The 24,556-nt window shown below is 39.1% G+C and overlaps 1 protein-coding gene across 1 annotated transcript in view; it reads right to left on the reverse strand.

Annotated features, from left to right (window-relative positions):
- The window catches only part of LOC100565455 (coagulation factor XIII B chain), a 32,421-nt gene extending 8,137 nt beyond the window's left edge, over positions 1-24,284 (reverse strand). Inside the window, exons 1-7 of the mRNA XM_008119986.3 lie at positions 23,135-24,284; positions 17,469-17,669; positions 14,748-14,933; positions 3,836-4,012; positions 3,486-3,662; positions 3,118-3,297; positions 730-957 (exon numbers count right to left, since the gene is read on the reverse strand). Of these exons, the coding sequence (XP_008118193.2) occupies positions 730-957; positions 3,118-3,297; positions 3,486-3,662; positions 3,836-4,012; positions 14,748-14,933; positions 17,469-17,669; positions 23,135-23,198 (1,213 nt within the window). The 5' untranslated portion in view covers positions 23,199-24,284. The remainder of the gene's footprint in view (positions 1-729; positions 958-3,117; positions 3,298-3,485; positions 3,663-3,835; positions 4,013-14,747; positions 14,934-17,468; positions 17,670-23,134) is intronic.
- Positions 24,285-24,556: the final 272 nt, after the last annotated feature.

Here is a 24,556-nt window from a genome sequence, read left to right on the forward strand (position 1 = left end):
AACATCAAAACATCCGGGCATCCCCTGGGCAACGTCCTTGCAGACGGCCAATTCTCTCACTCCAGAAGCGACTCAAGTTGCTCCTGACACGAAAAAAAAAACCTGCAAAGTGAAACCACTTTCTTATAATAATAATAATAATAAAAAAACTGTATTTATATACCGCCCTATCTCCTGGATGGGACTCAGGGCGGTTTACAGTCATAAAAGCAACACAACATTACATAACGACATAACACACATTATTAAACAAGGTAAAATAATACAATTATAACAATAAATCACACTTACATGACCAGATCAAGGGGGCGGGAACCATAAACCCAATATATTAAAATGTATCATTTTAGGCTAGGGAAATTTTGTGCAAAATATTCAGGCCCAGAAATCGGCAGTATTCCAATGTAATTACTCAAAAACCTGCCGACACCACCAGGTCTTCAGTTCCTTACGGAAATAGGATAATGTAGGGGATTGCCTGATTTCTTTTGGCAGTGCATTCCAGAGCCGGGGGGCCACTGCCAAGAAGGCTAGTTCCCTTGTCCCCACCAGCCGCACTTGAGACGGTGGTGGGAGCGCGAGAAGAGCCTCCCCGGATGATCTCAAGGTCCGCATTGGCTCATAGGGGGAGATGCGATCACGGAGATAGGTAGGGCCCGAGCCGTATTTCTTCTTTACTTGCTTGAAATTGCACTAAATGGGCAGTGTAGATGTGGACCTAAGACTTACTTAAACAAATTGGAGGGTTTGTCCAACTTCCCTGAATGCAGTGAACTGTATTAGGTCCTTTCATCAGATGCAATTGGAAACATCTGTATTCCACAAAAGAACCACTTCTGTAGCTCATCAACACTGGTTCAATTGTATTAGTGATGACACTGTTTTCAACTATAGGAGGGGAACTGCAGCTCCCATCATTTGCAAGATCACCATCCATACTTGCTCTCCTGTCCACCTCTGAGGGGAGGAAACAGAAAACAAACATTATTTAATGATATTCATGTTATCACCTAATCATATAAACGGTGCTGTCCAGTTGAGTGTTCTTTTGCATTTTTGCAGGTCACTCCTTTATTCTGCGAAATGCATTAGGATTAAATCATGTCAGATTCTGCAAAATAGCTGGAACAATTCCATTTTCACTAACATAAATTTCCTGGATAGAAATAAAGCTAATGAAGATAATTTCCAATGAAGATAATTTCGTATAGATTTTCCAACCTAAACAACCCATCTTTCCAGAAGGGTTCTTTAAGGCTACAAAGGCAACTGCCCCTTTTCCATCTTAAGGAGATCATAACAGGGAGTGAACATCACCTGCTGAAGCATAATCTACCAACCTAAGGTTCTTAAATGTTCTCCTCCATTTTCTGGAAAATATAAAGTTTCCATATTTAAGAAATAGTAGTAATTGAATGATTTGATTTTTGTAAATTCTAATATTAGGGCAGATCACTTTCCAAAATGGAAAGGGGCTACAATGAACCACATTATCTACAATAAGATACATCTCCAGAAGTTTGTCACCATCGATAACATTAGGAACAGCTACTGATTTCACTGTCAGAGCTGTCTATAGTCTCTTCTACGCTGCTCCATGTCCCAAGATCTGATTCCAGATTATCTGCTTTAAACTGGATTATATGAGTCTCCACTACCAGATAACCTGTGATAAGAAGATAATCTGGGATTAAATCCTGGGATATACGGATAGTGTGGAAGGGGGCCTTAGAAACATAAAAATAATATGATTCTTTAGACAAAGAAGCCATTGTTCTACTGGTAGTGCTTCCAAGCATGGTTTTCCAGAGCGGGAGGGGAGAAGAGAGAAAAATTATGCATTTTTTTGTTTCATGGATGGTGATGTGATAACAAATAGTCAACTCACCATCTTGCTGCTTCTCATCTATCCATTTCATCAAATCCATTTCTCTTTGGCTACCGTATGAATTAGAAACACACACACACACACACACACACACACACACATATATATATATTATATATATGCGCCAATTAATTTAACAAACTGTACATGCTTGTGTATAAATCAACCTCATTCAAGTGCAGTTTGCGGGGCAAAATTATAGATTTTTAAGTGCCCCATGAATAATTTTAGGGTCAATTCCACGGTCACCATTTTTCCATCCTTGAACTCAAAACAGTCAGAAGCAGTGCTGTGGTAGAGACAGTAGAGGGGGTCAGGTCCTGCTTTTAGTTTCTCTCAGGACAGACTAAGCTCTTCCTTTTACCACGCACACTTACACACACGTTCTTTTTTATAAGAGTTAAAGTACAGTACTTACTAGGGGTATGCACAATATTGTTATGGTGCTTCAGATTTGGGCGATTCAGGGGATTTGACTATCAAATTTCATAAAACAAGACTGTCTTTTTTTTGGGGGGGGGGGCAGCCAAAGCCTTAGCAGATACTAGAGGCAAATGAGAACTCACTTTCCCAGCAGCACCTTGTGCGGCGTAGGCTTTGAAGGAGACTCTGGGAAGTGTTTCTCCCTTTCTCAGCCAATCAGAGGCCTGGCTGACTGTGTCCATTCTCCTCCCCTCTTGTGGCATGTGTTTGGGACTTCAATTCCCGGAGTTCCCTCTTATGGTTTTTTTTTTAATATTATAGCAAATTTTTTACAAAATTCCCAAAAATTAGTGGATTAGTGAAACGTTCTGAAACTTGGCATGCTTGCAGTCATTAATGTGGCCTGCAAGTGATTTGAGTTTCATGCTGATAGGCCTAAAACTGATGGAGAAATGAATCACTAAATTTTCCCCATTGGCACCATTACACCAAATCTTTCTGGAATGAAAACAAAAACCCCTCTCCTGATTTCGAGAACTTCTCAGTAAATAGAATGGAGGTGGGAGGCGGGGGGAGAGAGAACAGGACCAAAAATGGCACAGGTTTTTGCTGAGTCACACACCCCTAGTACTTACATTGTCCTTTGGATATCTAGGCTTTTGGGTCAACGTTTTTGACTAATTTTTTTTCTTATACAGTCTCTCTTGGCATTACAATAGAAATTTTGAAAGAAAATACATCTCAATATACCAACTGAAATATGCTACAGAACCTTTTAATTTCAGATGTTTTATTAGACAACTGACCACTACATTTGGGTGGTGAAGTCCACTTGCCATCCTCACATCGAATTTCTGCAGCTCCTCTGATTTCAAATGGCTGCTCACACTCCAAATGCAGTATATCTCCATGGTGGTAGGTTCTTAAATTATCTAATAATTTAACATTGGGTGGTTGGGGTGGAGGAGGACACTTGTTTCTTATTTCTGGTAAAAAGAAAGAGGAAAAGCACTCATGTTCTGATTCGTTATGTGACCTTTATAATACAATCATTTTGAAATCATTAACTGATTTACAGTATCTTGATGAAATCAGTTTTGGACTCACTGGGAAGAGAGAGAAATTCTAGTGAAATCTCCCAGTCTTGGCTTCATAATGACTGTAAAAGAATTACCTTCGCATACCGGAGGCTGTGGGTACCAGCCAAAGTAATAGCACTGAATTAGTTCGGCTCCTTTTAAAGAATAGCCTTCCAGGCAGAAAAACTGAACAACATCTCCTTCTTCATATCTCCCTTTCCTGGGATGAAGTCTGATGTGCTGTATAGGATTTACAAATGAACATCCCAATTCTAAAAAGGAATGCAACACAAGCATAAAAATGAGGAAGTGTTCCATTTTAAAAAAAAATCAAGTGCATAGTACAATCCTTGCTTCAACAAAAGCAAAGACTAAACAAAACAAGACAGGACAGGACAGGACAGGACAGGACAGTCAAAAATGAAAAGTGTGTCAATCAACCTACTGATACACATGGGAGAAAGGGACCAGCCTTGTGGAAGACACTGCACCTCCTCTGTTGAGTTGCCTCCAGTAGTAAGATATCCTTCATCACAGCTATATTTCAGTTTTTCATTAAGACTGAACTGTCTCTGGACGGTATGGTAGTGTCCATGAAGGAGGTCTGATGATGAACAAGTTCCTTTAAACAAAGACAGAAATGGCTGAATGTATTCTGTGAAAGGGAAGATAATGAGCAAAAGACCCGAGAAGATAAAAAAGCAAACAGTTGCATGCATATACATTATAAAGGGGTGTGGAATAATTTCATCTGTTGGTTTTCTACTGTAACATCAGACCTTGAAGGATTCAGAGGGGAACTGATAGGTGAATATGCAGACAAGACATACCGTGTCTTTATAGAGAAATTCAAGGGAATAGCTCTTGTTTTTTCAAAAAAAAAAGTTATTAGGAAAAAAAATTAGTTCCCAAAAATTAGTTTCCCTGAAACTTGGGGGCCTTACATTGGTAAATGTATCCTAAAAGTGTAGCAAGTTTCAGCCTGATAGCCATAAAAATTACAGAGAAATGAGCCCCAGAAGTGGTGCAAATGGGCGGATTAATGAAACAAAATATTAACAATTTTTTGGTATTTTGAATTCGAAACAATATGGACCCCTCAAGATCGTTTAGAAACAGAAAACAATTCAGAGGGTATACTAAATTCGTATTTCAAAACAAAACAGATTTTTGGCATTTTGCACACCTCTAGTGACCATACCTACAGTTCAAAAAGATCTGGATGTCCACAACTGCTTCACAAAACCTACCATAGTATTATTGATACCCATGCAATCTGTCAGTTACTGAAGAAATTTCATCAGTCTAGTTAGACTTCAGACATCTGTGTTAGACAGATCTCTTTCATCGACATCTCTAAACAGATCAATTTGTCCCCCATGAAAATTGTGGTGAAGGCAGATGTGAATATCAAAGGTTTTAGGAGTCTTCTCATGATTTGGAGGTGAAGGTACATTTCATGAAATAGTAATGGGTTCTTTCTGTCCAATGAAAAAAGTTTAGCTGATGCTGGGAGCAGCAGCCTGATGGGCTGCCATGTATAAATGCCTTCACAGGGAACAAGTTTGGATGGGAGAACTTCATTTAGTTTGCATTTTAAAATAAAATGGCTTACTTAGCAGTTCCTGATGTGGATTGCGATTAGTATTTGAATTGCACTTGTTGGAGATAGCAAACCTCCTCTATCTAATGTTTTATTTCCTGAAGTGTATGTCTTATTTGGTTTGAGGTTTCTTACCTCTATGTACTTGAGGCAGTGGGAGGGACTGCAGACCATATAATTGGTTTAGTGACTGTTTAGAATGCAGTTTAGAAAGGATGACAGTTGAGAAATGACAATTGATACTTGAGTCTGTTTGAGTACAGAACTCAATGTTAGAAGTTAAGATGACAGTTGAGGCTTGGGTCTGTTTGAGTACAGAAGCCAGTGTAGGAAGCTAGAAGTCAGTTGAGGCTTGAGTTCCTTGGAAGTAGACTGTTATTAAAGAAAGCTGTACAAAGCAATATAGTTTTGAAGACACTGATGAAGATTATAAGTTAAAGATACAAACTGAAATGTTTTAAAGCTTAACCTGACAAGAAATATACCTGTATATCTAAATGCATGAAGTTGTGAGTAAAACAAACATGTTATTTTAAAGAAAACAAACATGTTATTTTAAAGAAGTCTACTGGAATCTTTGTCTGCTGAGAACATCAAATAGAAACAAGATATTTATGCACCCAGTGATCTTCCATTACCCAATAAACTAAAGGAATGCTCCTGAAACTCTGCTACCCAATAGGTTAAAATCCTAACAGATCATAATCCAATAGTCCAATAGCACTCCTCTCTAAATTGTAAAAGGCAGTCCTCAACTCAGATGTTATACAAAAATATGCACATTATGGAAAAGAACATACAACAAATCATTCAGCTTTTAGAAAAAGAAAAAGAAAATCAAACTGGATTAGTCTTATGGCTGATGGCATATGAAACTGACAGGAAGCAAAAAAAAAAAGGTGTACCAGTGTTCCCAAGGCCCATCTTATTAAGCATCAAAACAATTTAGGACCATAATGATTTTCTGTTGTAGTGAAGTTACCAAGTTACCCAGTTACAATGGTTCATTAATAATAAGAAGTATTACATCCAAGACGTTATATAAACTCTCTGGAACTCCCTTCCACTGGAGGCTAAACTGGCCTCCTCTCTCTGCTTTCCTTTTGCTGGCAGGCAAATACTTTCCTATTCAGGCAAGCTTTTAACATGTAGGAGGAAGAGCTTTATATGGGCCTCCATTTTTTAATCTTGTATGTTTTTAAAAAGTGCTTTGTGCTTTTTATCTTTTAATTTATTTTTGACTTTTTAAAAATTGTATTATGAATGTGTAACAGCCTTGAGTCTTACTATGGGATAAAGGTATCATACACATGCAACAAATAATAAAATAAATATATTTATGGTTTGACCCACTAGGAGGGAGAACTCAAAAAAAGAGGCTGTTCTCGTTCAGATTAGAGGGGAACTCCTTTTCATTTGAACAAGTCACTAGGATTTCATGTATGCATTAAGAGAGAGATAGCTTTCTCAAAGTGGAATTTCTATTATATATTTCTTTTCTCGGTTTCTTTCATTTGGGGCTTTACAGTTTACTCTAAATAAAAGAACGACTCTCCAAACAAGTATTACGTTGGGACCTCACTGGGTGCATGGAATGTTTAGATATGTTATTGACTTAAACTAGTTTTGTTTACAATATTCATTTATAATTGGCACTACAGACTACAGCAATAGGTACATTGGCACTCTCCTTCTGGGCTGTAGCACTCATTTTGTTGATGTGCAGTAAGCTGCTTTTCAGCAGCTCCCTCCTGTGGCAGTTTTGAAATACTTGGAAACAAAAAGCTGCCTATTTAACAACCCTCTGATATTCCCAAAACATTAATATTAGCTCTGTTCCATACAGCAAACTATTCTGAAGTTGTAGTGGATGGGATGGAACTTTCTTCTAGGTATAAACTTACACACACCAATGCAGAAATATCTTTTAATGTAATATAAGACATTAATAGGTATAAGTCTTCAGCCTTAACATGCGGTATTATATAGAATCATAGAATCATAGAATAGTAGAGTTGGAAGAGACCACATGGGCCATCTAGTCCAACCCCCTGCTAAGAAGCAGGAAATCGCATTCAAAGCACCCTCGACAGATGGCCATCCAGCCTCTGCTTAAAAGCCTCCAAGGAAGGAGCCTCCACCACGGCCCCGGGGAGAGAGTTCCACTGTCGAACAGCTCTCACAGTGAGGAAGTTCTTCCTGATGTTCAGGTGGAATCTCCTTTCCTGTAGTTTGAAGCCATTGTTCCGTGTCCTAGTCTGCAGGGCAGCAGAAAACAAGCTTTCTCCCTCCTCCCTATGACTTCCCCTCACGTATTTGTACATGGCCATCATGTCTCCTCTCAGCCTTCTCTTCTGCAGGCTAAACATGCCCAGCTCTTTAAGCCGCTCCTCATAGGGCTTGTTCTCCAGACCCTTAATCATTTTAGTCGCCCTCCTCTGGACGCTTTCCAGCTTGTCAACATCTCCCTTCAACTGTGGTGCCCAAAATTGGACACAGTATTCCAGGTGTGGTCTGACCAAGGCAGAATAGAGGGGGAGCATAACTTCCCTGGATCTAGACGCTATTCCCCTATTGATGCAGGCCAGGATCCCGTTGGCTTTTTTAGCAGCCGCATCACATTGTTGGCTCATGTTTAACTTGTTGTCCACGAGGACTCCAAGGTCTTTTTCGCACACACTGCTGTCAAGCCAGGCGTCCCCCATTCTGTATCTTTGATTTCCATTTTTTCTGCCGAAGTGAAGTATCTTGCATTTGTCCCTGTTGAACTTCATTTTGTTAGTTTTGGCCCATCTCTCTAGTCTGTCAAGATCGTTTTGAATTCTGCTCCTGTCTTCTGGAGTGTTAGCTATCCCTCCCAGTTTTGTGTCGTCTGCAAACTTGATGATCGTGCCTTCTAACCCTTCGTCTAAGTCGTTAATAAAGATGTTGAACAGAACCGGGCCCAGGACGGAGCCCTGCGGCACTCCACTTGTCACTTCTTTCCATGATGAAGACGACACATTGGTGAGCACCCTTTGGGTTCGTTCGCTTAGCCAATTACAGATCCACCTAACCGTAGTTTTGTCTAGCCCACATTTTACTAGTTTGTTTGCCAGAAGGTCGTGGGGGACTTTGTCGAAGGCCTTACTGAAATCCAGGTACGCTACATCCACAGCATTCCCTGTATCGACCCAACTCGTAACTCTATCGAAAAAAGAGATCAGATTAGTCTGGCATGACTTGTTTTTGGTAAATCCGTGTTGACTATTAGCAATGACCGCATTTGTTTCTAAGTGTTCGCAGACCACTTCCTTAATGATCTTTTCCAGAATTTTGCCTGGTATTGATGTGAGGCTGACCGGACGGTAATTGTTTGGGTCGTTCTTTTTTCCCTTCTTGAAGATAGGGACCACATTCGCCCTCCTCCAATCTGCTGGGACTTCTCCCGTTCTCCAAGAACTCTCGAAGATAATTGCCAGTGGTTCTGAAATAACTTCTGCTAGTTCCTTCAGTACTCTTGGGTGTAGCTGATCTGGCCCTGGGGACTTGAATTCGTTTAGAGAGGCCAAGTGTTCCTGGACAACTTGTTTCCCTATTTGGGGTTGGATTTCCCCCAATCCTTCGTCCATTCCGTGTTGCTGAGGTTGAAGATGGCTTTCTTTTTCTGAGAAGACCGAGGCAAAGAAGGCATTAAGTAGTTCTGCCTTTTCCCTGTCCCCTGTCGCCATCACCCCATCTTCTCCTTGCAATGGCCCTATCGCCTCCTTTTTCTTCCTTTTTCTACCAACGTAAGCAAAAAAGCCTTTTTTGTTGTTTTTTATGTCCCTGGCAAGCCTGAGCTCATTTTGCGCTTTAGCCTTGCGAACCTTTTCCCTACAGGTGTTGGCTATACGTTTGAATTCTTCTTTGGTGATTTCTCCCCTTTTCCACTTCTTGTGCATGTCACTTTTGAGCTTTAGCTCAGTTAGAAGTTCTTTGGACATCCATTCTGGCTTCTTTGCACTTGTCTTATTTTTCTTCTTTGTTGGCACTGTTTGCATTTGCGCCTTGAGTATTTCACTTTTGAAAAACTCCCATCCATCCTTAACTCCCTTGTTTTTTAATATCGGTGTCCATGGAATGCCGCTCAGTAATTCCTTCATTTTTTGGAAGTCAGCTCTCTTAAAGTCCAGAATGCGTGTTTGACTTGTCTTAGTTTCAGCATTCCTTTTTATTGCAAACTGCAGGAGCACATGGTCACTTGCCCCTAAGGATCCAACCACTTCAACTGTATTGATCAGGTCTTCCACATTTGTTAAGATTAGATCAAGAGTTGCTGATCCCCTTGTTGCCTCTTCTACCTTCTGGACCATAAAATTATCTGCAAGGCAAGTGAGGAATTTGTTGGACTTTGTACTCTTGGCTGAGTTTGTTTTCCAGCAGATATCGGGATAATTGAAATCGCCCATGACTACTATATCTCTTCTTTGTGCCTGTTTGGTCAGCTGTTGACAGAAGGCTTCATCAAGTCCTTCATCCTGACTCGGAGGTCTGTAGTAGACACCCACGACAAGATCTTTTTGAGTCCCGGTTCCCTTGATTCTTATCCAGATGCTTTCAAGCTGGTTTCCCGGATTACAGTCTTGCATTTCTTCTGCAACGTAACTGTTTTTGACATATAAAGCTACTCCCCCTCCTCTCCCCTTTGTTCTATTTCTGTGAAAGAGGTTATAGCCCTCAATGGTTAAATTCCAGTGATGGGAGTCATCCCACCAGGTTTCAGTGATGCCTATGACATCGTATGTGTGGTGCTGTGCTAGGAGTTGGAGTTCGTCTTGCTTATTTCCCATGCTCTGAGCATTAGTGTAAAGACATGTAAGCCCCTGTGACCTCCCCTTGAACTGTTTATTTGGGATTATTGTGCTCTCTGTACTTGGTCCTTGCTGTGTTTGTGCAGCCCTCCGTTTAGCCTTTCGATGGTTCCCTGTGGTCGTGGGTAATATAGTGTTCGCCAGGCTGTTGCTCCCCTCCCCCAGTGGATCTAGTTTAAAGTGCGCCTGATGAGGTTTGTGAGTCTGTGTGCAAAAAGATGTTTTCCTACTTGTGTGAGATGCACCCCATCGCTTGCTCGTAGTCCATCCTCTTGGAAGAGTAGACCATGGTCAAGGAAGCCAAAATGCTCCTCTTGACACCATTTTCTGAGCCAGTTATTGACCTGTACTATTTTTCCGGCCCTTGTAGAGCCGTGTCCTACAACAGGGAGGAGGGATGAAAAGATCACATGTACATTATACAGTTTTAGCTTTGTTCCCAGAGCTCGAAAATCATTTGTGATCTTTTGAAAAGTATGCCTAGCGGTGTCATTGGTACCTACATGAATCAGCATAAGGTGGGGAGGGTGATGGGGCTTTAGGAGCCTGCTGAGTCTCTGAGTGATATGGTGTATTTTTGCCCCCGGGAGGCAGCATGTTTCTCGAGCCATCCCATCCGGTCTGGAAATGATGGCTTCCGTTCCTCTAAGGAGGGAGTCACCTACTACCAAGACCTGTTTCCTTTGAGGATTGACAGGGTCCCTTTTGTGCAAGACAGTGTGTATGTCCCCTGAAGAGTGGTCCTGTTGAAGTGAATCATGTAGGTGTAAAGTGTTGTCCTCCCCCTCAACATCCCCAGTGCATTCATCAATGACAATCCATTGAGATACATCCGAGAGCCCATTACTCTCCCAAGGATGTTCCTGTTGCTCCTGGTCTATGATTGGGGATGGAGCATTTGCATGATTACATAAGTGTGACTGTGGTGATGCACTGTCCCCGTCAGGGCTATCCCCTGCGCATTGATCCAGGGTGGTCCACTGAGTGGTATCTAAGAAACTGTGGTCCTCCACAAGATGTGTTTCCTGATTGTATGTTAATGATGTAAGAATTTCAAATCTGTTGTGTAAATGCAGCTGAGCAGAGGAGTTCTGCGGAGGCTGCCTGGTCCTACGTCTCCTTCTATGGGTGACCTCCTTCCAAGCCTGAGGGTTGTCTACCTTTGAGTTGATCTCCCCATAAGGTTCCTGATCATGGTCTTGGTGGTGTTGGTGTGATGCAGGCTGCTGATCTACAGCAGCGTGTTGTGCAGTGTCCAAGAAGAGCTCGAGTGCCTGAATGTCCTTAAGGGTCTTAATACGGTGCTCGAGCTGTTGGATCCTCTGCTCCATCAGAGTCATCTGTTTGCATTTGGAGCAGATGTAGTTGTCTAGTTTTTGTGTGAAAAAGCGGAACATGCCACAGCTGGTGCATGTGATGGGAATGTTTTGCTTTTGTTTTTTGCTTTTGCTTTTGTTGCATCTCTTGGTGAGCGTGGTGGCCAAGTGGGATCTTTGTACAGTTAAGTAATATGCACGCACTTTATGTGCAAACTGCAACAAACCACCTCTTTGTGTATTTGTTTATGTTGCTTTGTTTCCTGTATGTACTGCAAAGGATAGTTAGTAAAGGTGCCTTTTTCACTGGCAAATAAAGCTTTCCCAGAAACTCAATTAACAGGGGACAATGCCTGCTGTCAATCAACTTAAGTACCTGGCTCTCTTTCAACACAACAGTCACACAACAGTTAGACTTTGACCACAGAAGCCAAGCCCACACTCAGTTTAAAATCTTAGCCAAATCTTAGCCAAATCCTACCTGAAGCCAGGGAGCAAAAATGTCCTCCTGCTGCCTCTGCTTCTGCGAGAACCAGAAGCAGAGGCAGGTTTATATGTAGGTTTAACAATACCATATCTCCATATTGCATTGGAAGATACTTCTGTGAAGGTATATATAAGATTGTGCTGTTAGTCTCTTTTCTAATGCAGATATATCGAGATATTTACATCAAAGAAAATAAAAATAACATTGATCTAAAAAGAGTGGTTAATCCCCACTGAAATACAGTTGTTGAATCAATTGCATTCGATTGTGTTTAATTGCCCTTCAACATCTGATATGATGGGTAAACTCTAGTTAGCTCAACCAATAGGATCACAGCTATCACTTTTAAGTGAATCTTTTTCAAATGGCATTAGGACAGATGCAAAATTAGACATAAGTATACAATTTGAACCTAATTTGGGGGGGGGGGGGCTGAAATTGTATCTGACTCAAAGATAGTAAGTGGTCTGTTCTTAGATGATGTGTCTCAGTTTTAAGGAAAGGTTACATAAAAGAAATAGGATGGGTTTTTGAAATTAATGTTAACAGATGAATGAAAATAATATTTACATAAGAAGTCAAGTGGTTATATTAAGAGAAGATGGGGATATAAGGAAAGAGAAGAACATTTCACTGATGTGATGCTAAATGACTGGTAAATGAGAAAAGGATAACAGTAACCTGATGGAAGTAATTGAAATAGTTTTAGGGATAAACAGGTACTTAACTTAAAGCCCTAGTAAAAGGTAAAGGTTTCCCCTGACATTAAGTCCAGCCATGTCTGACTCTGGGGGTTGGTGCTCATCTCAATTTCTGAGCCAAAGAGCCAGCATTGTCCGTTGACACCGCCAAGGTCATGTCGCTGGCATGACTGCATGAAGCGCCGTTACTTTCCCACCAGAGCAGTACCTATTGATCTACTCACATTGACATGTTTTCAAACTGCTAGGTTGGCAGAAGCTGGAGCTAATAGCGGGCGCTCATTCCGCTCCCGGGATTTGAACCTGGAACCTTTCAGTCTGCAAGTTCAGCAGCTCAGTGCTTTAAGACACTTTGCCACCGGGGCGCCTGTACTTAAAGCACTATTTTATTAATAATAGAGCTGTACTTCAGTATTTTTACTAGTTATGAATAATCTCATGGTACATGAGCCCCCAGTGGCACAGTGGGTTAAACCGCTGAGCTGCTGAACTTGCTGATTGAAAGGTTGGCAGTTTGAATCCGGGGAGCGGGGTGAGCTCCCGCTGTTAGCCCCAGCTTCTGCAGTTCGAAAACATGCAAATGTGAGTAGATCAATAGGTACCGCGCCAGCGGGAAGGCAACGGCACTCCATGCAGTCATACTGGCCACATGACCTTGGAGGTGTCTACGGACAAGGTTTCTCTTCAGTTTAGAAATGGAGATGAGCACCAATCCCCAGAGTTGGACATGACTTAATGTCAGGGGAAAGCCTTTACCTTTACCTTTACAAAGTTTTAAATATTCAGTTGGATAATGTCTAGATTTTTTTTCTTTATGTATTATTGAACTGTGGCACTGATCATCAATACTTTTATTCCATCTGAAGGAGGGTGATGAAAAATGTATAGGGGAAGCATTTAAATGGATGAATTAAATTGATTTTTAATTAATCCATTGCTGCTGTTTTCTGCTTCTTTCTATTCCTTTTTGTATCTATATGTTCTGTTGTTTGTGTCTACATTTATGTGTCTGTTCATGTTCTCTTTGTTTCTTTTTATAGTTTGTATTGTATTATTTATAATGGGAAATGGTAAGGAAACTATTTTATAAATCTTGATAAATGTTTGGCAATGATGTTGGCTAGTGGCTACTCAGTGAATTCTGTACCATACATCATTTTTGTAAACATGGACAGTAGGGCTGTGCAATCAATGAAAAAATGTTTCAAAACTCTTTACTAATTAGGGGGCATCTGTGTTTCGTTTCTAAAGTATCATTAGTGAAAATTTCATTGCTATAGCGAGAGTAACGAAATTTTGTTAATTTTTCGTTATAATAATTACGCAAGTGGGAAACTTCAGAGGCTCCTTTCTTTCTCATTTTACAGCTATTGGGGCAAAACTTGTTACAATGGTAGAACACATTTACCACTCTTAGCCAACCAGATTTCTGAATGCTTAACTTATCCACAGACTTTTGGGAAATTTTAAATGTTTTTATAAACAACATTAAAAAAAACTACAAGAGCTATCTCCTTGATTTTTCTATACAATGACAAAAGATAACAGGGGATCATTTCCCACAACTTTTACAAATATTCGCACATCTACTGATTTTGGGGAATTGTTAAAGTTTTGACAAAAACATTTTTTAATTTAAGAAAAAAAACCACAGCAGTCTGTCGTATTAACCAACAGAACTTTCATTTAAGAATTTCTTCCTAGCATAGCACAGAGGTTTACTTACTAGAAGTATCAGTCAGTCCTCCTCTTTGCAGATTCAACAATTTATTGGAACTCTGGCTGGCTGCTGCTACGGAGAGACAAATCTCTCCCCTATCCTGATTGGGGCTTTTTGATGCCGAGCAGAATTCTGGGAAATGTAGTTTAGGGCAAGGCCTTTTGAATTCTCTAGCATAGGGCTCCTTGCCTTGCCAAACTACATTTCCCAGAATTCTGTGCTTTCTTAGTCTCTTTACCAGCGAAATCTGCTTTCTCCTTGCTGTTTCCCTCTCCTAATGTTTTTGGCACAGGCCATGCCTATGTGTCAGATATCGCATCATAAGTATGAATTTAATGAATTTGATCTGACTTGTGAGGACTAACAAAAATTTTGCAGAGTCCTAATGGACATATATAATTTTAATATTTTAAAAGCCACAGGACAATATTAGTATTTCCGGGACAAATCGGGAGTTCAAAAGATTTTCTTGAGAATTCAGTTTTCAAAACTAGACTTTTCCCCTTCCTAATTACATGCTTTCAGACTGACTACAAATAGCCAAAGTAAAACAGTTTGCTTGTCCACACTCTAAAATCTATTCAAATTATCTCTTTCAAACAACCAGCAAGTATATTTGAAGTTCCTCAGTACCTGTAAAAACAAAATCACAAATCTTATTCACAATTTTAATGGAGGGTGGATGCCTAAAGCCATACCAGTTTCTTTGATGCATTGTGGCTGGGTTGACCATCCATCTTGTAGACACTGCACAGTTTTATCTTTGCTGCCATCGGGAGTCCAATAACCTGAATCACAAGTGTACTGCAGGCTCTCCCATATTGCATAGGACAGTTTTGTGTCAGAAAAAACACCATTAGTCAAGGGAGGTTTCACACATTTTTCTAATTGATTGCACATGTTGAATAAAAACAAAGGGAAAATATTGTTATCCATTTGTCAACTTGCTAACACGACAGCGGCACATATTGATAGAAGTCATTTGTCCAATCATTTCTCTCAAAGAAGCATTTTACCCATGAGCATGAAGATACTGCAATAAATGAACATTAATTCTGTCATAAGTTCCAGTTTGCAGGGAAAGCATAAAAACATAAGAAAAGTTTTTTAAACTGATAAAAACTTTGTTTTTCCAGCTCATATTGCAGCACATTTTGCTATAGTTTTTCAATGAATATCCCAAAGAATCTCAACCAATTCAACATAGTTTGTGGCATAGAAAATGCAATTTCTGGAGTATAACAACTACAGTAGAGTCTCACTTATGCAACATTTACTTATCCAATATTCTGGATTATCCAACGCAGTCTGCCTCCTGCCCAGATCCATAGCTGTTTCTCTAGGCAGCAAGGACTAAACTTTTAACGGATTTAATTTCCGACAATGTTGTTACTTTAAGTTCATTTTATGCAATTCTATCTTTATTTGTAGTCAATTTGTTAGTAGCCAATGTTTTTGTAGTCAATGTTTTCAATACATTGCAATTTCTGTTGCTAAATTCATAAATACAGTAATTACTACATAACATTGCCATGTATTGAACTGCTTTTTCTGTCAAATTTGTTGTAAAACATGATGTTTTGGTGCTTAATTTGTAAAATCATAATGTAATTTGACATTTAATAGGTTTTCCTTATTACCTCCTTATTATCCAACATTTTCACTTATCCAATGTTCTGTTGGCCTGTTTATGTTGGATAAGTGAGACTCTACTGTACTTTCAAAGTAAGTACTGCATAACAAAACAGGAAATAACACTTTCAAACTGAGAACAGAAAATGTTCCTTTTTTGTTACATAGTATGATGAGAGTTATATTGTATTTGAAAGTTACAAGTTTAAAGTAACTTTGTTACTTCTTCAGGACTCTTAATACACTTTAAAAGTAAAAAGATCACATTTCAAGAGTCACATACATTAAAGAACAGTTGCTAAGGCATACTTTGTTAAGGTAGTGTTACTGTTGAAGGGAAATGTTTGAGACATTTTGACTTTTATTTTGGGGCAGGAATTTCATGTCATTCTTTAATGGTTTCTAAAGGGACTTTTTCTAATCAAAAAGCAAAGAAAAGTAATACAAAAGCAAGGAGCAATATCAAAAGTAACAAAATGAGTTATTTTTTAAATGCTGCATGAGTAATGAGCCAGGCTAACCCTCAAGCATAAAAATGGCATCATCTACACAACCATATAAAATCCAAATCATCTCCTTTGAACTGGATTATATGAGTTTACACTGCCATAAAATCCAGTTCAAAACCGATAATCTGGATTTTACATGGCAGTGTAGATGGGGCCATTTTTTATCATGTCAGAAGTGACTTGAGAGCATACTGCAAGTCGCTTCTGGTGTGAGAAAATCAGCTGTCTACAGAGACGTTGCCTAGGTGATGCCCAGATATGTTACTGGGAAGCTTCCTCTCATGTCCCCGCAAGCTAGAGCTGACAGACAGAAGCTCACCTTGTTTCGCGAATTCGAACCAGCAACCTTTAGGTCAGCAGTTCACAAGGATTTAACTTATTGCACCACCATGGCTCCTTTGATGGGGCCAATGAGGTATGGGAATGAACTACTTTTTGAAAGTAGCTTTCTGAGTTCTGTATAAACACTTGTCTCTTCTTAGTCTTCCTTTTCTTCCTACTCAAGTGGGATCATTTTAATCTTCAGATTCTCTATATAACTATTGTAGCTGGCTTCTCATTTCATCTGCAGATTTTAATGTGGACGAACAGTTCACATTAGTATCTGCAGATGAAATGAGAAGCCAGCTACAATAGCTAGATCTCCCTGTACTTATCAAAACATGCACCAAATTCTGTAGTTACTGTGTACACCACTTGCTGGTGCCCACAAATATTATATGCAATACATACCCTTTTTTACCAAAAGTATACTTACATGACTGGGAAACTTGGCTTTGATTTTCTGAAATACACATTTTTATACTGTCTAAACTGCTGTATACTTTAACTTGGCAAATTAAGGAAAATAAAATAGTATGAAAATAGCTTGCTCAAAACTTGGTCTCTTGCATGGCCTTCATCTGTTCAATACTGTATGTCTCCAAGCCCTTTCCAATCTATAACAACCCTAAGGTGACTTTATCACATGGTTTTCTTACCGGTAGCAAACATTGTTCAGAAAATGTTTGCCATTGCCTTCTCCTGAGTCTGAGAGTCTGGCTTACCAAATTGCACCAGCTGGATTTAATGGCCAAGCAAAGACGTGAACCATTGTCACCAGAATCATACTTTGATGCTCAAATCACTATTCTAGACTGATTTGTCTGTATGTAGTATAAAATAAACGTATCCTACTATATAACTCCATGAAATAAAGGAAGGCATATAGTATCTATGGGTTTCCCTGTAATATTCTTGAATCCTGAAAGATCCTCTTAGACAATGACATGGACTTACTATAGCATTTGGGGACTGGTGTCCAGCCTCTTGATGTGCAGTTTGTACTTCCAACTTGACTACCACTCTCGGTTGAATAACCAGCCAAACATGAATAAGAAAGCTTTTCACCTTTCTTCATTGGAAAGTAATAATTTCTAAAGCTATAGTAATATGGGGCAATTCTTCCATTTTCTGTGTTGGGCAAGTCACAAAGCTCCTCTAGAAAAAAAGAAGTTATAGTCAATGGAAAATATTGCTCTAGAACACAAACATTATTTCAGAAACAATGTAAATTGAATACTAGTTCACTAACTTATCAGTAAACAAGGCCAATGTGCCAGAAACTTGAAACTTGGCAAGTAGTTATCAATAGTGGAAAACTATCTTTAGGAATGGCATTTATTGTGTTGTCGAAGGCTTTCATGCCAGAATCACTGGGTTGTATGGTCGTATTCTAGTAGCATTCTCTCCTGGCATTTTGCTTGCATCTGTGTCAAACATCCTCAGAGGTTTGTTGAGAGCACTGTTGGAAGTGAGGCAAGTGGGGTGGATATATATATCTGTGGAATGTCCAGGGTGGGAGAAAGAACCCTTGTCTGTTTGAAGCAAGGGTAAATGATGCAATTAGCAAGCTTGATTAGCATCGAGTAGTCTTGCAGTTGTAAAGTCAATCAGTGAGAGTATTTGTTGGCTGTTGTTGCCTGAAGGCATCCTTTGTCTGGGAGATGTTAACTGGCATTTGATTGTTTGCTGTCTGGAATCCCCGTTTCTGAATAGTGTTCTTTATTTATTGTCTTGATTCTGGTATTTTTTTTTCATACTGGTAACCAGATTTTGTTCATTTTCATCGTTTCCTCCTTTCTGTTCTCCCACCTTGGACATTCCACAGATATATATACATTCCACACTTACCTCATTTTCAACAGACCTATAAATAAACCTCTGAGAGTGCTTGCCACAAATGCAGGCAAAAGAGAGAATGCAACTGGAGCATGGTCATACAGCCTGAAAAACTCACAACAACCCATGGCATGAAGCATCTGGCAAAGTGTGTTAAAGCACTGAGCTGCTGAACTTGCAGACCGAAAGGTCCCAGGTTCAAATCGTGGGAGCGGAGTGAGCGCCTGCTGTTGCTCCAGCTTCTGCCAACCTAGCAGTTCAAAAACATGCCAATGTGAGTAGATCAATAGGTACCGCTCCGGCAGGAAGGTAACGACGCTCCATGCAGTCATGCCGGCCCCATGACCTTGGAGATGTCTACGGACAACGCCGGCTCTTTGGCTTAGAAATGGAGATGAGCACCAACCCCCAGAATCCAGATATGACTGGACTTAACGTCAGGGGAAACCTTTACCTAATATTTTTTTCTCTATTTTGAGAGATAAATAGATAGGGATATTTTAGATAACATGTGTATACAGCTGTAGTCAGCACACACGGCAGAACTCATTTTGTGTATTTCATACGTGATGCTTTAATTGTTTTATTGCTATTGATGTTTTACTGGTATAATTGTTTTATAGTCGTGCTATTGATATTGATTGTCTTATCGGGCTGGGCCCCATGTAAGCTGCCCCGCGTCCCTTCGGGGAGATGGGGCGGGGTATAAAAATAAAGTTGTTGTTGTTATTATTATTATTATTATGCACATCTGATGGGCAGAGCATGGAAAAATTATATTTTCAAACAATTCCAAGAACCTTCAAGTCAATACAGCTATTGCTGAGGGTATAAGGGGTTTTAGTATCATTCTGCAGTACCCCTGCAGCATTAGATTTTGTGCAGTGCAAGATTAAATTTAAGATTTCAACTTTCTCTACTTAAACCTTTATCTAAATTTTTTAAAATAAAAATAAAATCTTAAAATATCCATAATTTCCATATAGTTATAATCAGTTCCCAAACCTGTTAATGTCTGTGAGATGCTAAAACATGCACTTTATGGAACAAAGCAAATATAACAACGAAAGACAAACACAATTCTATGGCAGTGGCCTATGCTGGAAAATACTGACCTGCCTCAGTATACACTGTTTCAAGAGTTGCAAAACACTTGAGAATTTGGTTCTATACACTGCAGATATCAAAATATGTTGGGTCGTCTTACTGGGATGGGACTGGGAGACACTGTTTTACAGTGGTTCTGGTCCATCCTGGATGGATGAACCCAGAAGGTGGTGCTGGGGGACTCCTGTTCGAACCCCCAGCCATTGACATGTGGGGTTCCTCGGGGTTCCATTTTATCTCCCATACCTTTTAACCTATACATGAAACCACTGGGAGAAGTCATCCAGAGTTTTGGAGTTTGGTGCCACCTATATGCAGAAGACACCAACTCTACTACTCTTTTCTATCTAAAGCCAAGGAAGCTGTCCTGACCCTAAACCAGTGTCTGTCATCAGTAATGGACTGGATGAGGGCAAACAAATTGAAATTTAACCCACACAAGACAGAGGTACTCCTGGTGAGTCGGAAAGCAGATCAAGGAATAGGGATTCAGTCTGTGCTGGATGGGGTTACATTCCCCTGAAAACACAGGTTTGCAGTTTGGGGGTCCTCCTTTGACTCGTCACTAAACCTCAAGGACCAGGTATCGGTGGTGGCCAGGAGGGCCTTTGCACAATTAAAACATGTGTGCCAATTGTGCCTGTTCTTTGAGAAGCCAGATATGACTATAGTTTACATGCCTTAGTTACACCCCATCTGGATTACTGTAATGTGCTCTATAGGAGGCTACATCTGAAGAGTGCTTGAAAACTTCAGCTGGTCCAAATAGCTGCAGCCAGGTTGCTCACTGGGGCTGGCTTTTGGGCACAATTCAAAGTACTGATTGTGACCTTTAAAGCCCTAGATCAGGGGTCCCCAAACTACGGCCCATGCGGCCCATTGAAGCCATTTATCCGGCCCCCATGGCACAAAGGCAGAAAGGGGTTGAGCTAAATGGCCCAAGGGGTCTCTTCCAACCCTCTTTTTTATTATTATTATTATTATTATTATTATTATTATTATTATTATTATTATTATTATTAACAACATTGAGGCTGGGAGGCCATCTGTCAGGGGTGCTTTGCTTGTGCTTTTGGTCCACAAAGGCAGAAGGGGGTTGGGCTAAATGGCCCAAGGGGTCTCTTCCAACTCTCTTTATTATTATTATTATTATTATTATTATTATTATTATTATTATTATTAACAACATTGAGACTGGGAGGCCATCTGTCAGGGGTGCTTTGCTTGTGCTTTTGGTCCACAAAGGCAGAAGGGGGTTAGGCTAAATGACCCAAGGGGTCTCTTCCAACCCTTATTATTATTATTATTATTATTAACATTGAGGCTGGGAGGCCATCTGTCAGGAGTGCTTTGCTTGTGCTTTTGGTCCACAAAGGCAGAAGAGGGTTGGGCTTATTATTATTATTATTATTATTATTATTATTATTATTATTATTAACATTGAGGCTGGGTAGCCATTTGCCAGGGGTACTTTACTTGTGCTTTTGGTGCACAAAGGCCAGAAGGAGGTTGGGCTAATTATTATTATTATTATTATTATTATTATTGCTTGCTGGCCACCTGGCCAACTATAGTCCGGCCCTCCAATGGTCTGAGGGATTGTGAACTGGCCCCCAGTTTTAAAAGTTTGGGGACCCCTGCCCTAGATGGTCCAGATCCAGGCTACTGATTGACCACCCCTTGTACAAACCTGCCCGGGCCCTGAGATCTTCAGGAGAGACCCTTCTCTCGGTCCCACCTCCATCGCAAGCCCAAGCCCCGTTGGTGGGAACAAAAGAGCGGGCCTTCCTTCTTGGTGGCTGCCCCTCGACTCAGGAGCTCCCTTCCCAGGGAAGCCAAAAGGGTCCCCTCCCTGCTGTCCTTCCAGCGGCAGTCTAAAACCTTTTTATTCAAACAGGCATTTAAATGATGTTTTTAAGATCATGTCAGGGGCTGCTATAATTTTATATGCTTATATGGATTGTTTTTAATATTAATATTTCATACTGTTTTAATATTTGTATATTTTAAGTTGTATTGAAATGTCTTTTAATTGTGAGCTGCTTTGAGTCCCGTATGGAGAGAGAAAATGGAATAAAAATAAAAATAAATAAATAAATAAATATTAGTAAGAGAGGATTCCACAACCTGACTATATTGGAAAAGGAAACAAAAAGAAAACATGACCAGTGGAGTACAGTGCTAAATAGAAACTACCATTTTAAAAGATTTGCTAAAATTTCTGTGTTTTCTTGGGAAAGTTTGTGTAGTTTGAATACTACTCTGATGTGTTGCTAAAATGCAATCCTTAACAGTGTTGAAAAGTTAACCGGAAAATGTTTTTTTCCTCTGTAAAATAATTTCCTATACTTGCTCCAGATGAAAATAACAGCACATTTGCAATATCAATTAATTTTTAGCAATGGCAAAGCAGTATCCTAAGAAAACTCTATAGAAGAGGCAATCCTTTAACTTTCTTTGTAGATTATCTTATGCATGGTAAACATACCTTTCCATTGTAAACAGACCCTTCACCTACTTTGGTATCTGCTTTGAAAACAAGCACTGAGGACACACATACAGTGGAGTCTCACTTATCCAACTCGCTTATCCAACCTTCTGGATTATCCAACGCATTTTTGTAGTTAATGTTGTCAATACATTGTGATATTTTAGTGCTAAATTGATAAATACAGTAATTACTACATAGCATTACTGCATATTGAACTACTTTTTCTGTCAAATTTGTTGTATAACATAATGTTTTGGTGCTTCATTTGTAAAATCATAACCTAATTTGATGTTTAATAGGCTTTTCCTTAATCCCTCCTTATTATCCAACATATTTGCTTATCCAACGTTCTGCCGGCCCGTTTATGTTGGATAAGTGAGACTCTACTTACTTTGATAAATCCTAAAGGATGTCAAATTTATACTAAAAGGAGGGATAGAAGAATCTAGTATCTTGTGAAGTTGGGCCAAGGAGAAATGTTTTTAAAACGTATGTTTCTAAGGTAGCAATCTTCCTTCAAAGCTACAACCTTTATTTGTTCTTAAGAGGTAACATTCCTATTCTCATTTATTAATGCTACAAGGTTAAATAGCACATATTAATTATCTGCAGTATGTTAGTTGTAAATTAAGACCTGTAGCTGGTCAAAAGTGTTTTCTAGAAATGGTTACATTATAGTTAGATAATATTATAGTTTGATATAGTCAGCTAGTTCATGCATTGGACTGAACTACAAGAGCCAGGGAATCATTCGTTGCTTAAATGCTGTCCAAAAATATTCTATAGAGGGGAAAGTTGGAACACACTCGCTAACAAAAGGGTTACAAATTTTTCCTATTAAACATACAAATAATTAAAAATCCAGAAAAAATTATTGGAAATATCCCAATATCAAAACTAGAACAAGACACCTTTAAGAGAACTATAATAGCTTGAACTTCATAGATTATGTTCCACTTTGTCAGATATATGGTATATACATTTCAGGTCTCTTTCTGCAACATACTCAAAGTTAGGTTATGGAACTGATTGGGAGATATAAGGAACATGTGAATTATCCAGTAAATATTGAATAAGAGTTGAGATATACTATCTGTGAGTCAACAATCACTTCAATTGAAATCAAAACATGTTTAGCAAATTTCCAGGTTTTTTGGGTACATTAGAAATCTCAAAATACTTTTACCTTCTGTAAGGATTTCTCCCGAGGCGACCAATAAAAATAGAAAAATCCAGCTTTTATATCCCATTCTGCAAGCAGCTTGTATTACACCAACTCTGCTGGTTTACTCAGCTTCAGAAGGAACTTCAGTTAATCATTGACAAGAATGAGTCTTTTGCTTTCTTCCATAGTATTAACATGTATTCTGAGCTCCAATAAAACGCCTAAAATTCTGGAATGCCATTCTAAGTTGCACTAACAGTCAACCAAAGCATAAGTTAATTCTCATCCATGCAATAGGTGGGTAGAATCCTGATGCCTTTACCTAATTGGATTTAATAGATAAGTTATGATAATGTTTGAAAAAACATAGTCATAATAATTAATAAAAAAAATAAGCAGCCACAGAAATGCACTTAAGAGGCCTAAAGTAAAAATATAGGCTGGTTGACAAATTTAAATAGCCTGGAATCTGCTTAAACGAATAGAGAGATAATTGGGTCACAAATGGCCAATGGCAGCTTTTTAATCAATGAAAAAATGAGCAATAACTACTAAAATTAGCCATCACAATATGTGCCATACATATTTTAACTATGGCACACAATTTTGAACTTCCAACAAAAAAAATGAACTGTTTGAAATCTGGATTTATATAGATTGCTAAGAATTTCCTGGATTGAGGTATTACAGAAAGAGCATAAAGTATCTTAATATGCTTAATGATGAAAATATTTTCATCATATGAGATATAGAAATCACATTGTTACAGCGAATTGTCCAAGTAAAACAAATTAGAAGTGTTGGGAGTACAACACTGTAGTTTATGAATAAATAGTAGTATTGATCATGTCTGATATTTATTCAGTTTTCACTTCCTTTGTAAGATCTGCATCCAGCAGCCAAACACAGTGGCCTCATCCATTGATCACATTATAGGAAAATGTGGGTTTCCATTTCCATATTCTTTTTTTGTGTGAATCAAAATGTTGTCTTATCCTGCTCGGTTTCCAGGTATTTCCCATCAATAGCCACAATTTATTTTTTAACTGAATATACAGTAGAGTCTCGATTATCCAACATAAACGGGCCGGCAGAATGTTGGATAAACAAAAATGTTGGATAATAAGGAGAGATTAAGGAAAAGCCTATCAAATTACATTAGGATTTTACAAATTAAGCACCAAAATATCATGTTTTACAACAAATGGACAGAAAAAGCAGTTCAATACACGGAAGCATTATGTAATAATTATTGTATTTACGAATTTAGCACCAAAACATCACAATGTATTGAAAATATTGACTGCAAAAACATTGGCAACTATCAAATGACTACAAATAACGATAGAATTGCATAAAATGAATGTAGTCACATTGTCAGAAATTAAATGCGTAAAAAGTTCAGTCCTTGCTGCCTAAAGAGCTGTGGAGCCAGGCAGGAGG

This window comes from Anolis carolinensis, chromosome 4 (assembly GCF_035594765.1).
Source record: "Anolis carolinensis isolate JA03-04 chromosome 4, rAnoCar3.1.pri, whole genome shotgun sequence".
Lineage (NCBI taxonomy): Eukaryota > Metazoa > Chordata > Lepidosauria > Squamata > Dactyloidae > Anolis > Anolis carolinensis.